The sequence below is a fragment of the Phocoena phocoena genome, chromosome 15 (assembly GCF_963924675.1).
Source record: "Phocoena phocoena chromosome 15, mPhoPho1.1, whole genome shotgun sequence".
In the NCBI taxonomy this organism is placed as follows: domain Eukaryota; kingdom Metazoa; phylum Chordata; class Mammalia; order Artiodactyla; family Phocoenidae; genus Phocoena; species Phocoena phocoena.
The window spans coordinates 21602392-21616591 of NC_089233.1; the positions used below are offsets into that span (position 1 = coordinate 21602392).

General features: G+C 45.1%; 1 protein-coding gene across 1 annotated transcript in view; it reads right to left on the bottom strand.

Moving 5' to 3' along the window:
• The window catches only part of VWA3A (von Willebrand factor A domain containing 3A), a 49623-nt gene extending 40446 nt beyond the window's left edge, over nt 1-9177 (bottom strand). The window contains exons 1-5 of the mRNA XM_065893195.1: nt 9006-9177; nt 5132-5210; nt 4690-4813; nt 434-561; nt 260-337 (exon numbers count right to left, since the gene is read on the bottom strand). Coding sequence (XP_065749267.1) covers nt 260-337; nt 434-561; nt 4690-4813; nt 5132-5210; nt 9006-9177 — 581 coding nt within the window. The remainder of the gene's footprint in view (nt 1-259; nt 338-433; nt 562-4689; nt 4814-5131; nt 5211-9005) is intronic.
• Between the last annotated feature and the right edge of the window lie 5023 nt (nt 9178-14200).

Here is a 14200-nt window from a genome sequence, read left to right on the forward strand (position 1 = left end):
CTTAACCATCACACATCAGATGAGGCTGTGAGGTTTTATGTGTTCATCCAAAGGGACCATGGATTTTAAAAGGCTGAGAAAAACTGATATGGTCCAACCTCTTTATTTGCAAAAACAGGAAATTGGGGCTAGAAGCGGAAAGAAGCCTGCCCAAGGTCCCACAGAGACTGTTGTTTGAACAAAGTCATTTTCAGGCTGCTGAAACCAGGTACTTCTTGAGCTCTTGGGTTGTTGGGAAGACGCTGAAAAGCATACTTACTCAGAAAGCTTGGATTCAAATTGGTGGACGGTCTGGGTGGAGATGTGCATTTTCCTCGTGACATTGCTACCCTCCTTCCTGAAGAAGAAAAGTCTTATGAAAGGGTCTCTTGGGCTCAGGGGGATGGACGTGTCTTGCAGGCTTGGGGGGAGAGGGGAATGGCTTCAGACTTACAGCATGGCTGTGCCCTGGCTTATCAGGTCAGCCAAGGTGAGTTTCATAGACTTTAAATTGTGTGTTAAAAGCCAATCTTCTGAATCCTCCCAAGCTGAAGACAGCTGGGTCTCATCGCCCTGCAGCCTCTGCAAGACAGAGTCACAGAAACCGGTGGAAAGAGAGGGTGAAGCTGAGGATGTTTTAGGTTCCCTCCACGTGGACCCCTAAGGGGTGCCAGCCTGACCAGTCCCACCCGAGAGCAGTCCGTTCAAGAACTCGCCTTGCTGAGGCAACAGACAAATGCGGAGGCCGGTGCTCTGGGCCAGTGGCCCGGAAATACCCGTTCCCATCCCTCACGTCATCCCCAGTATGTGTCTGGAGGAGTCAAGCGCCACTCGCCACATCCTGCCTTGTGAGAGACTGAACACACAAACACACCGTGGCTAGACCCTGTATGACAGCACCACTCCGACCCACACGGGTAGCAACCAGACCATGGAGCCAGACCACAACCTCTGCGGCAATTGGACCGGGAAGTCAGGGCTCTGGCAGTGACTGCCATCTTGCCTACCTTTCATCCCCTTTTTAGCTCAGGACCAACCAGAGAAAACCAAACATGCCCCCAAGTCAGTCACAGGAGACGCCGGCTTCTAGTTAGCCCGCCTCTGGCTCCCTTCAGGGTACACCTGAAGCTTTCCCCTTTTTTCACCATAAAGCTTTCCTTCTCCCCTGCCAACCTTTGAGTCTCTGTCAAACACAAGTGATGGTGGCGTCTTTGTTTATTTCTGTATTTGCATTCCCTGCATCCTTTCAGGTATATGAGTTCTGCCTCCCTCTCAGTCTGAGGGATCCTCCACAAACATTTGTTGACTGATGGAAGAGGGAATGGGTTTCCCTGTCCATTCCAGAGGCCAGAAACAGGAGCAGTGGGTAAAAGTTTTAGAGGAAGAACTTCCGAGCCATCACAGGAGTCTGGCCATGAAATGAACAAGCCCCCTTGCTTGTGCTGAGTGATACCAGTGTCACTTACATAGTACTAAGCTCGGGACGTGGGTGGTGGCCTTGGTCGCTCACAGCAAGCATTCAACATTGGTGGTACATTCTGAGAGCCAGAAGGTGGAGAGAGCTGACCTAAGACTCTGAGCCCACTTTGCCTTGTTCCGAGCCCTGCTTTGAACTAGGCACTGTCCCTGGTCCTAGGGCTACCGTGTGAACAAGATAGAAATGTTCTCGCCTTCTCGGAGCTCACATTCTAGTGTGGATAGATGGTCAGTAAAGAAAAGCAAAATCAATGTCCATAATTTCAGCAAGGAACTGTATTAAGAAAGTGGGGCAGGGCAATGTGATAGAAAATGACTCGAGTGGAGATGGGGAGGTCACTTTAGCTGAGATGGGGGGTCAGGGGAGACACCTCTGAGCTGTGATCTGAAGGTGCAGGAGGAACCAGCCCTGTGTGTCTCTGGGCGCGCACAGTCCAGGCAGAGGTGGGCTTGGGGGCAGGGGCAGAGTGCTGGAAGAACAGAAAGGTGGCCACGGTGGTTGGAGTGTAGCGAATGCAGGGTAAGCGTGACGTGAGAAGAGGCTGGAAGGGTGTGCAAGGCCTGGAGCAGACAGGGATGCTGCAAGAGCTTCCAGCACGGCCGCCATTGTCTGTGTGAATCAGTGGGACTTACATGTTGCCAGGGTTGGCTGTGACTCAGGGTGTGGGACACGGCCTCACAAGGGGAGAGGCCGGCTCAGTCCCACAGTGAGAGAAACCGCCCTGCAGCGTCCAGGGACCGTGGAAAGGGCCTGCGCACCGCTTAGCCCACCGCAGCCCCCGGCTACACCCAAAGATGGCTTTGCCTGTCTCCTGTGCGCCTGCTTGAACCCAGGGTGGGTACTGTCTGGGCTTGTCTTTGTCAGGCTCTCCCTGTAGACGGTGAGGTGATAGACAAGGGGTTGAAATTATCTGCTGTGGCTGACCGAGCTGCATGAGACAGGATTAGATCGGACAGAGGATTCGGAAGGAGGAAAGGGCAGAGGAAGAGAGGGAGGGGAGAAGGGAGTGCAGTCCTGGGCCCCCAACTTACTAGCTTTGTGATGCTGGGCAAGCCCCCGTGTCTCTTTCTCCACCTGTAAGATGGGTGCGTGACGCTAAGATCTAGAGCGTGGCCTGCAGTGCTGCTGCATAAATGGTTCTTAACAGTGATTCTTGTTTCCCCTCAGGTTGGGTCATAAACAGAAGGTAACAAACAAACAAAGGCAATGAAAATAAACTGCTTCTATCATATTCCAGCTAGATAGTATTGGATGCCGTAAGTTCTGTGCCTGACACCTCCTCACCCTCTGTTTCAACATATGTATGTGTATAACTGATTCACTTTGTTATAAAGCAGAAACTAACACACCATTGTAAAGCAATTATACCCCAATAAAGATGTTAAAAAAAAAGGAAATTAGCAAGTGTTAAAGAAGTGTGAAAACACGAATAATTAGAGCAAACTCTTAATAGTGCTTATTATGTGACAAGCACTTTCCGTATGTTAACTTAATTACGTCTACAAAATAGGTTCCATCGGTATTAACCTCATTTTACTGACAAGGGTGCTGAAATATTGAGAATTAAGCAATTTGTGCAGTCACACAGCTAGTTAGTGGTGGAGCTGGGATTCAAACCCAAGCACTATAGCTTGAGCCACGCTCATAATCACGATACTACATTGCCTTTAAATTACCACCAAACTGTGACTATCTTTGTGAAGGATCTAGAGAGAACTGACTGAAAAGACAGCTTTCTCAGTATGTGATTCTCTGCTAATTAATGTCCCGCCCCAGAACAGCACCGCCTATAATCTCAGCCCCAGCCGCTCGCTTAGGAAAATGGTGCTCTGCAGCATATAAACACTAGGTGTCACTCTTCTCATCTTTCAGGACAACCACCTCCCTTTGGTAACACTGAACCCGGTAGACTTCTAATTCACCTCTCTTCCATTTTACTTGCATTTGAAATGATCCATCATTTTTTAGGACACGGATTTTGTATTGTTAATATTTGAAGAGCCACCATTAAACATGATGGATTTTGACTGTAGGACATACTGATTATATACTGAAAGATGTGCTTTACATACAGAAGAATAAGATCTTTGTGCTGGGGCAATCCTTTCCCTCTTTCCCACTGCTATTCATTTGTGAAGTAAAGGAGGCCCCAGTTGTGGCTGATAAATAAGAGGGGTCCTTGTACACCTGGAAAGTCGTGTATCTGATAAGAAATTAGGTGAAATAAAGACTCATAGTATCAACATCTAAAGTCATTGAAAGGATCCTTCAGAATTTCCAGACTCTATTGACATTTGCTCATTTCCTTTTAATTAAACTCGCTTTCCCATAAGTGCCAATACTGGAGAAAAGTAAAGCACAACTATTTTCCTGATGTTTAATTGCTAGCATTAAAACTGTATTGTTTTTGACTGATTATCATTTCAAAGGACCATTGTTAAACTCTAGTGTAGAATAGGTACACGGTTATGGGCCAGACTTGCACGGACAACCCCTGATGACAATAGTTTCTATGGTAGAGTGAATTGCGAGTTCTAGACAATCCACTCACCACCACGCGAAGAGAGCTCATCAACACACTGAGAGTCAGCCTAAGACCAGAGTTCTGGTCATTCTAGAGGTTAATTCTCCTGCCATAACGTTCTCACTCCAATGGCACTTCCTGAAACTGATTTTTTTTTTTTTAGGGGTACGCAGGCCTCTAGCTGTTGTGGCCTCTCCCGTTGCAGAGCACAGGCTCCGGACGCGCAGGCTCAGCGGCCATGGCTCACGGGCCCAGCCGCTCCGCGGCATGTGGGATCCTCCCGGACCGGGGCACGAACCCGTGTTCCCTGCATCGGCAGGCGGACTCTCAACCACTGCGCCACCAGGGAAGCCCCTGAAACTGATTTTTGGATCTAGATTTTAGGGAATCCTACAAGAAAAACAAATCTCAGGAAGGAGAATCTTAGCATTAAATTCCTTAGTCTTCAAGATTTGATAACAAGGACAGTGTCTTCACATCCCCCTGAATATTTAATGATATGGCCAAGAAGGCTATACAATTTCTATAAACAGCATAGAGATTCTTCAGTCATTTCTAAAGGCAGGGGATCAGAGATGAGTGTGTAACTAATCCTTTTCAGTCCTGAGATCCTACGTGAAGAAAGAAATACCCAGAGTTTAACACGTTCTGCATTCCCAGACTATGATTTGTAAGCACTGCCACTCAGTTGAAGCACTATGGTTTTTACCAGCAAGTCCTGTGTCTGGTTAATATGTGTAACCAGTAGTCCGTTGTCTAGGTTTTGGCCACGTTCATTGATATTCTTCTGGTTCAATTGCTTCTTTGGATCTCTGTCATTGTTTCTCCTCATGCTAAAAAACACAAAGTAATTTGATCAATGCCCCAGCACCAGACATTGACTCCACGTTGTCAGGGCCTCCAGAAACATTTTACTTCTGTGTAGTAACTGGGCAAGTTTCCTGTGTAGATCCCGATAAAATGTGGACTCCAGGCTCATAAGACATTTTATTCTATTGTTTTGGTAGTTAGGTAACTGAAGCCCTCAGGTATAAGATGAGGCATCGACCATTTACCCAGTGTCACTTAAAGGCAGGTATTTCCCCCTCAACTCCCGTGAACAAAATATTGTTGTTGTTGTTTTCATTTGGAAAGTCAGAGAAGATGCTTACCAATGATTTTCCAGAAACTTATTATCTTGACCATGGAAGATATGACTAGTTTGTGTGGCCATTATAAAAACACCCAATGCTTATTTTCCTAAGGAGGAAAAGAATACCAGAAAAGAAAAGGGTAAGTGCAGCATATAGACAACAGCTCAACTGTTCTTTAATTCATTCATTCAATAAATACTTATTGAACACCTACTAGGTATCAGGCTTTGTGCTAGATGCTGAGGATACAACAGTGAACAAGATAACAAAGGTTTCTCGACTTCAGCACTTTCGACATTTTGGACAAGCTAATGCTTTGTCGTGAGGCTTTCCTGTGCATTGAAGGATGCATAGCAGCACGCCTGGCCTCTACCTATCAGATGCCAGTAGCAACCCTGCCCCCCTGCAAGTTGTAACAACCAAAAACGTCTCTAAACATTGCCTAATGTCTCCTGGGGAGCACAGTTGTCCCCAGCTGACAATCACTGAGCTAGGCATCGTCCTTGTCCTCCCAGAGGGGGAGAGTGATGTAAATATAGTAATAACAAATTGTGGAAAGTACTGTGAAGGAAGTAAACAGGATAATATGATAGTAATCAGGAAAGGAATCTGCTTTGCATAGGTCAGGTGATCAGTGAAGGTGTCTTTTGAGCTTAGACCTTTTTGTTTTTATAAAGTATCTTATTTTATTTTATTTTAACTAATTAATTATTTTGGGGGGCTGCATTGGGTCTTTGTTGCTGTGCGCAGGGTTCCTCTAGTTGCAGCAAGCAAAGACCCAATGCAGCCAAAAATAAATAAATAAATAAACACCCCACCACCACCACCACCACCAAATCCAGGGAATTCCCTGGCGGCCCAGTGGTTAGGACTCCACGCTCTGACTGCTGAGGGTCATGTTCAATCCCTGGTTGGGGAACTAACATCCCACAAGCCGCACCATGCAGCCAAACCCCCCCACAAATCCTAGGTCACACCCCCTCTTCTCCCTCCTGCTCAAAGCTGTTCAAAGGCTTCCCTTTATTTCTAGGATAAAGACTAAGATCCATAAGATGGCATTCGAGGCTCGCAAGCTCTGGCTGCTGCCCACCTACCTCTCCAGCTTTCCCACTCCACCACTGCTCGCTGCTTCAGTGTTCGACAACCCTGTTCCCCTTCAGTTCCTAGAATGCTCTACGGTTCCTTTAATCGCAGGGCCTTTTCATGTGCTGGCTTTGCTCTGGAACATTTTCCTCCCCTCCCCCCAACCACTCATCCTTGACATTTCAGCTCAAATGTTACTTCCTCTAGGAAGTCTTCCCTACCATCCCACTCTATTCCAGGTTCCTTTGTGTTATGTAAACTGTCATAGAACTGTGCTCCTTTCTTTAAAAGTAATTATCTTAATTTAGAATAATACATTTACTAGTGTGATTTTTAAGAATTGGCATCTTTCTCCCACTAGACTGTAAGTTATGCGAGAGGGACTGGAAGACAGTAAATATTCTGAGGAGGGAAGGTAAACCTCAGTTCTTGAAGAACTGACTTCACTTTCTGCTCTTGGGTTCCATGAGATACTTGTTCCTTCTAATTCCCTTCCTTTTTGCTTAAGCGATCTCATTTATTTATTTATTATAAATGTATTTATTTTTGGCTGCATTGGGTCTTCGTTGCTGCACGGGCTTTCTCTAGTTGCGGCGAGCGGGGTCTACTCTTCGTTGTGGTGTGTGGGTTTCTCATTGCAGTGGCTTCTGTTGTTGCAGAGCACAGGCTCTTAGGCACACGGGCTTCAGTAGTTGTGGCACATGGGCTCAGTAGTTGTGGCTCGTGGGCTCTAGAGCGCAGGCTCAGTAGTTGTGGCGCACGGGCTTAGTTCCTCCACGGCATGTGGGATCTTCCACGACCAGGGCTCAAATCTGTATCCCCTGCATTGGCAGGCGGATTCTTAACCGCTGCGCCACCAGGGAAGCCCAAGTGACCTCATTTATATTTCTTGATACTTGCAACAAAAAAAATATTGTCTAAAACACCACAAGTGAGAAACGCCAGATGGAGTGGCGGCTTCAACATGGAGTGTGTGTTCTTATGAAACCATTAAATTAAATAGCCTAATGATGGCTCGGCAACTTGCTTTTCTCTTTGGGGTCTTTAATCTCTTATTCAGAGGAATTTTCTCTTGAGAAGCACCAAGATAATGTGACAATGTATCAAAAAAAGAAAAAGCGGTTTCACTTCAGTATGCTTTGCTGGGAGACTCTTGTGGCAGAGACCGCTGGAATAGAAATACCTCATCAACACTGGACATCCCGCAGTCTTAGTTCCCTCTTTTCAGTGAGTGATTAACAAAACAACCTAAAGAATTCAGAGGCTTGCACGACTGGATTCTGGGATGACTTGTGTTGGCCAATAGAGGGGTGTTTGGGTTGCATAAAACTAGCAAAACAATGTGGTGTGCTAGAAGGAGCACGGAACCATTGGTTTCTTCATCTACAGAATGGCATGGGGATAATAGTAACTGCCCTGCCTACTTCAACTCCACCGTCAGGAGGATCAAATGAAACGGAGAACGTACAAGAGCTTTGTAAAATACAAAGGGCTATAGGAGTGCAGGATACCATTTCGAAATCTGCTGCATCCTCAAGAACTTCTGCATATGACACAAGCACTCGTTCATTCCACGCACGTTTATAGAGTGCATGCTAGGTGCCAGAGAGAGCTCGTAGGCAGAGCTGGACAGCCCTTACCCTCAGGCCTTTGCTCAAATGAAACCTTATCAGAGAGGTCTTCTTTGATTACCCCATCTCAGACAGTACCTCCCTGCCCCTGTTTTGTTTTCTCTGTAGCACGTTTCATCATCTGATGTTCTATATATGTACTTATTATCTGTCTCTGGCCCACTCTCCCTCATCCATCAATCCACTAGAAGTAAGATCCATGAGGGCAGGGACTTAGTTATGTTCACTGTTAGAACAGTTTTATGTAAACGTTGCCTAGAACATAGTAGTTGCTAAAAAAACATTTGTTGAATAAATGTACTCAGGGCAGGTCCAGAGTTTAGAGAAAGGTGGGCCACATTACCTTGGGAGACTGGTCACAGGAGGGGAAGAGAATATGCAAGCCGGTCCTTAGGAGATGGCATCTTGTCAAAGGGAGAGAGGTAGCCCTGATTAGTGGATAAAAGAAAATCTTCAGCTAACTTCCTGATTTGCTAACAGCTAGATCTAGGATTCTCCTAAATATCCAGGATAAAGCCACCCCCAGCGTTTGTATTTTTAACTGCCTAATAACCTCCAGTCTTTCCCCCATCCAATCCATTTTACAGCCTGCTGCCAGAACGATTTTTCTGATATGCAGAATTGTTCATGTTACTACTTGTTTAGAACCCTGCCATGGCTTCTCAGTACCGTGGACAAGCAAGTCAAACCTTCTTCACAAGGCTTTTCATTCCATTTGGATCTATTCTTTGCTTACCTCTCTACCTCATCCTGCATCCTTCTACACACCCTGGTAACCCCTACCTACACACACCTTGCTAATTCATACTCTTCTTTGTTCAAGTTGGACCTACTTCTAGAATTGCCCTTTGCCCTTTTTGTTTGACAAGAAAACCCAGGAAGTCTTTCCTGAACCCCATTTGCTGCCCCCCAACCCCCAAGGAGGAAATCATTCCCTCCTATTGCTGCCTCCTGGCCGTCTCTTACCAAGTTGTCACAGACCTTCTCGGGAGCAGCCCCATTACTTCCTTGTCTGCTGTTGCACCCCCAGCACGTAGCACAATGTCTGGCAGGTAGGGAGCGGGTGCTTCAGACCCAGGCTCCCTAAATCTTTCTCACTTAGTCCAGAGCTTAGAGTCTGGGCCTCCCCCCGCCCACTCTTTTATCACCCTGTCAACGCTTGTGACTCTCAACTTCACCTGCATTTCTCCATTTATTTCTCCATCTTTGGGAGAAGGGCCCCTGGTCATCCCAGGACTGTTTTCGCTGGTTCCCACTTCTAGTTCCTCCAAGCTCCTCCAAGCATCTCAACAGGGAAGCTTGCCCTGTCGGGAAGTGTTTGCTGGTCTCCAAGGTAACAGACTGCACCATTGCAGCTTGAGGCAGGGACAGGGAAGAACCTTCCTCACCCCTGGGAAGAAATTACCACTTTGTCGTTCATAACAACCTCTCCCTGGGCACTCTGCTTTTCTCTGCCCCCGCAAAGGCTGGGGAGCAGGATTTGCACGTCTTTTCTATTTTTAGAACCTTTGGGTCAGCAGAAAACTGTGGTTTAGACCAGTGGAGCCCTGGTGCGTGCTGCCTTCCCGTGGTAGGAACTGAAGAAAGACAGCAGAGAACCTGCGACACACGTGAAAGGTGGTAACCTTCTCTTCCTCCGCAGAGCCCCCCAGACACACTCCTTGGGAGAGGTCTGGCAGTCCCTCACCCCTGCCAGGTCCATCTCCACCCAAACCAGGCTAACACAGCAGCAGACTCAGTGACCTCTTAGCATAACAAGTGATCATCTACTGCTGTGGTTCCCAAACCCAGGTGCCCATCAGAATGATCTGGGTTGTTTGCTAAGAAAACGTACGTACATTCCCATCTGGGAGATTGATACAGAACTGTAGCAAAGTGTAGGAACATGAATATTTAACAATGGCCCCAGGTGATTATGATGTAACCAGCCCTTAGTCCACAGCTGGGGACCTTTCCAACTCCTTCTATGGAAATCAGGAGAGATGAAGTGATGTGCTCAATGTCAGCTAGCTTGTAGTGGCTAAGGGAACTGCACTTAGTTTTTCTTATCCAGGTCATTTCTCAAATCACAACCTTCACTTCTGAATCCTTAATTTATAATTTAGAACATGTGCTACTTGTGGTAGTCACTGTCTGGTAGAGAAGCCCTTCAGATGTTGACCCCAGTGCCTCCTATAGGCCAGATCAGAAACAACAAAACCCTTCAAAATAGAGACAGCTTACCTACCACCAGTCGCTCTGGGCAGAAGAGTCACGGGGTGTAAATCATGGCATTTGGTCAGCACCAACAAGGCAGAAGAGGAGGGAGCTCAGAAAGAGGTAAGGAAGTCAGAAGAGGGAAGCAACCAACCAAAGGCTACTCTGTGAGCAAGAGGTAAGTGTCCTCGTGCCCACCTTACTGGAAATCCTGGATAGAAGGGCTGGCTAACTTTGAGACACCATTTTTGTAGACACAGGGTCTCAAGATACATGGCTTATCACCTTCACAACGTCCTTTGCTCCTGGATACATGGGTTTTCAACATTTTACAAGAAGTAAAACCTAACATTGAAAAGCTCTTTTTTCTACTTGAGTTTACATGACACATGTTCTGGACGTATTTGTGCCAGATGGATAAAGCAGAGTACGATTTTCAGGCTGTATGACCAGCCAAGGAGAAAGCTCGTGCTGGTACCATCTTTCTCAGTTCTCCTCAGGCTGTATATAGCTCACGATTGGCCCCACGTAAGGAATCAGAGCACAGTAGGAATTTCTTTTCCTCTTACCTTAGGTTCTTGGGACGTGATGGGTCACCTTACCTCTGGTCTTTATTTAGGAGCTCTAAACTGTTCCCATTACTCAAAATATATTTGCTGTGATCTGAATGTTTGTGTCCCCACCCCGCAATTCATGTGTTAAAAACCTAACCCCTAATGTGATGGTATTAGGAGTTGGGGTCTTCAGGAGGTGATTAGGTCATAAGGGCAGAGCCCTCATGAATGGGATTAGCACCTTTATACAAGAGAGCTGACAGAGCTCCCTAGCCCCCTTCCAACATGTGAGGATATGAGAAGTCTGCAACCCAGAAGAGGGCCCTTGCCTGACTGTGCTGGCACCCTGATCTCAAACTTCCAGCCTCCAGAACTGTGAGAAATAAATGTTTAAAACGTGATGTTGCAGTGAATATTGTTTTGTATCTTAGGTTCACAGCACGCTCATTTCATGGCAAAGCCTGACTTGAACTGGCATGAGGCTAGTTACAGTCTTTATTTGTTCCCTTTAATGTGAATATTTAGATGTTTTGTGATTACGGAATACTGCTTCCTTCTCTGATGGGAATGTTACATAATATATAGTGTAGGCACCTCATTGATTTTTTTGTCTGAAAAAATTGAATTCCAAAGATCTTTTAGCTTTTTGATAAATACTGTAGTGATGTGTTATATTTAGTCCCTATTATCTTCATGTGTTAAAATGAGCAGATAATGGTGACTGATGGTTTTGTTTTCAGCATCTAAAATTCCTCTTTTCGGGAATTGCTTGGTGGTCCAGTGGTTAGGACTCTGCACTCTCATTGCCAAGGGCCCAGGTTCGACCCCTGGTTGTGGAACTAAGATCCCATAAGCTGCTCGCGCCATGGCCAAAAAAAAAAAAAAAAAAAAAAAAATCCTCTTTCCCTTTTTTTTAAAATTGAGGTATAATTGACATATAACATTACATTAGTTTCAGGTGTACAACATAATATGTATATATTGGGAAATGATCACCACAATAATTCTAGTTAACATCTAGTTAAATTTGTTTTTTATAAGCCACTTAAGTCTGTGGTGTTATCGTAGTCCAAACAGGCTAAGACAGTATTATTGTGTGATATATTTCTTTAGGTATTATTTTGTATTTTGCTCTATTTCTTTCCTCCATTTCAAGCAGTTGCAGGTGCTTTTTAAGAAGCAGCTTGGGGCTTCCCTGGTGGCGCAGTGGTTGAGAGTCCGCCTGCCGATGCAGGGGACATGGGTTCGTACCCCGGTCTGGGAAGATCCCACATGCCGCGGAGCGGCTGGACCTGTGAGCCATGGCTGCTGAGCCTGCGCGTCCGGAGCCTGTGCTCCGCAACGGGAGAGGCCACAACAGTGAGGCCCACGTACAGCAAAAAAAAAAAAGAAGTGGCTTGAAGTCAACAGTTTTTTTCTGTCTTTTGTAAAAGCCTAAGCTACCTGAAAGATTATAAAGTGACGTGCCAAAGCACGGGATGTGAGGGATGTGTTTAATGTCAAGAGGAAAGTGGGAAGGTATATAAAGATTCTTTCAGTTAAAAGAGACAGAAACCCAGTTCAAACTGGCTTAAGGGAAAAAGGAAATTTATGTGATCAGATAAAAGAAAAATCCAGGGATAGTTCTGGCTTCAGGCATGGCTTGATCCAAAGGCTAAAATGTTAACAGAAATCTGTCTCCACTTCTCAGCTTCTTTTCTTCTGTGATGGCTTTATTCTTAGGTAGGCTCTTTAGGAGTGGTTGGTAAACTTGGGACATCAGCACTAAGCTTTCCCCTCCATAGCTTTTAGCACCGTAAAGGAAAGAGAACAACTCTTTTCCAGGAGTTCCAGCAAAGTCCCAGGCTTGGTTTAGTCACAGGACATGCTCATTCTTGAACCAATCACTGTGACTCTAATTGGCCAGACCTGGTTTCTGCACCTAGTCCTGGAGCCAGAGGGTGAAACCAGCCCCATGAAAAGAGCTGTTTTTGTTGTTTTATTTGTTTTGTTTTGTTTAACCAAACAAAGAAGGGGACACTAGGCAAACAAGACTGAGGAAAGCCAAAGGGGAGAGAACAGTCCCCAGATAAACAGAGGTCAAGAAATCAGATCTGAAAAATCAGAGGGAGGAGGGACCTGCCCCGTGTTTGGTAGCAACAGTGGTGAGATGGCAAGACCTGAAAGGAAATGGGTCCTCGGTACATACAGGAAGAAAGTCCAGAGGCATAGGGGCTCACAGCTCACCAAAGGTTACCATGCCCCAAGCGTGGGATTGGGTACTGTAGAACTACTGCACCATTCGGCCCGGAACAGTTGATGTTTCAGCAGCAATGGGTATAGGCAAATGACAGACGACCAGAGGGGACTTTCTAAAGTTTCAGCCATGGATCTGCGCACAACCCTAGGGTATCCCCAATGGCCAATAGATTTCCTACCAACAAGGAAGAAGGGATCTAGTTGATTTTTTAAAGTGCTACAGGGAGGATAGGAGATAGCTTCTTTGGAAAAATTTCCCTGGGTGCTCAATTCTCAAAAGGGTTCTGATAAAACCAATGGATAACATGGTATAATTCACCAGTCAAGGAAGTAAGTGCTATAAAATACCACTGAGCAATGATTGCAGAAATCTTGACAATGAGCAGGGAATGATGGCAGATTAAACACAACTTAATAACTTACATAATTTTTTTCTTTCAACAAAATATGTAATATTCACAAGTAGAGACTACTTCTTATGGTTGTTTGCATTCACATCCAGAAGCAGCAAACCATAGATTTAGCTGCTCATGTCTGAGCCAAGGAATCATGCAACCGGGACAAGCTATTTTTATTTCGTTTAGACTAGCCAAACTGGCAATGTGGGACAGCAGAAGCAGTCCTAGATTTGAAGTCAGGGAACCTAGGTTTGAAACCCAGATGCCCCAATAGAACTTTGGGTAAATAGCTCACCCTTGTGATCCTTAGTGTTTTCTAATCTATACAATACCATCTCCTACTTCATAGGAGGAGTATTAATTAAGATGACAGATGGAAAAACACAACATGAATTTAATGTTAGTTTCTTTCTCTAGACTCTTACGAATGCCACTATTTGTTAACCACAGTTTTTCAAAAAATATGAATTGCCTTAATAGAGTTCTTGATATGCTTCAGTTTTATTATGATATTTCGGAGGTTTCTGTCATCTAAGGGCTAAGTTCAGAGCAGCATTATTTGTAAGAGCAAAGACTTGGAAACAACTTAAATGTACAACAACAGGGGAAGAGAAATACATCTATATCTCTACAGTGTGTAATAGAGGTATCTATCTATACTATACAGCCATTAAAAATGAGGAAGATCTATATTTACTGACACTGAAAGATATTCATCATAAGTTAAAAAAGAAAGTAGTGGTAGTTATGTATAATATGATCTTGCTTTTGTTAAAACAACTGAACAGGACACACCCATCTCACACACACACACACACACACACACACACACATAAACACACCATACACACACATACACACCGTAAAGAAACCAAAATGTCTGGAAGAATACCTAATAAACTGTCAACAGTGGTACTCTCTGGAAGGTGGATTGTGTGGGAGGGAACTTTTAATTTCCTATATTCATTAGAAAACAGTTACAGACAG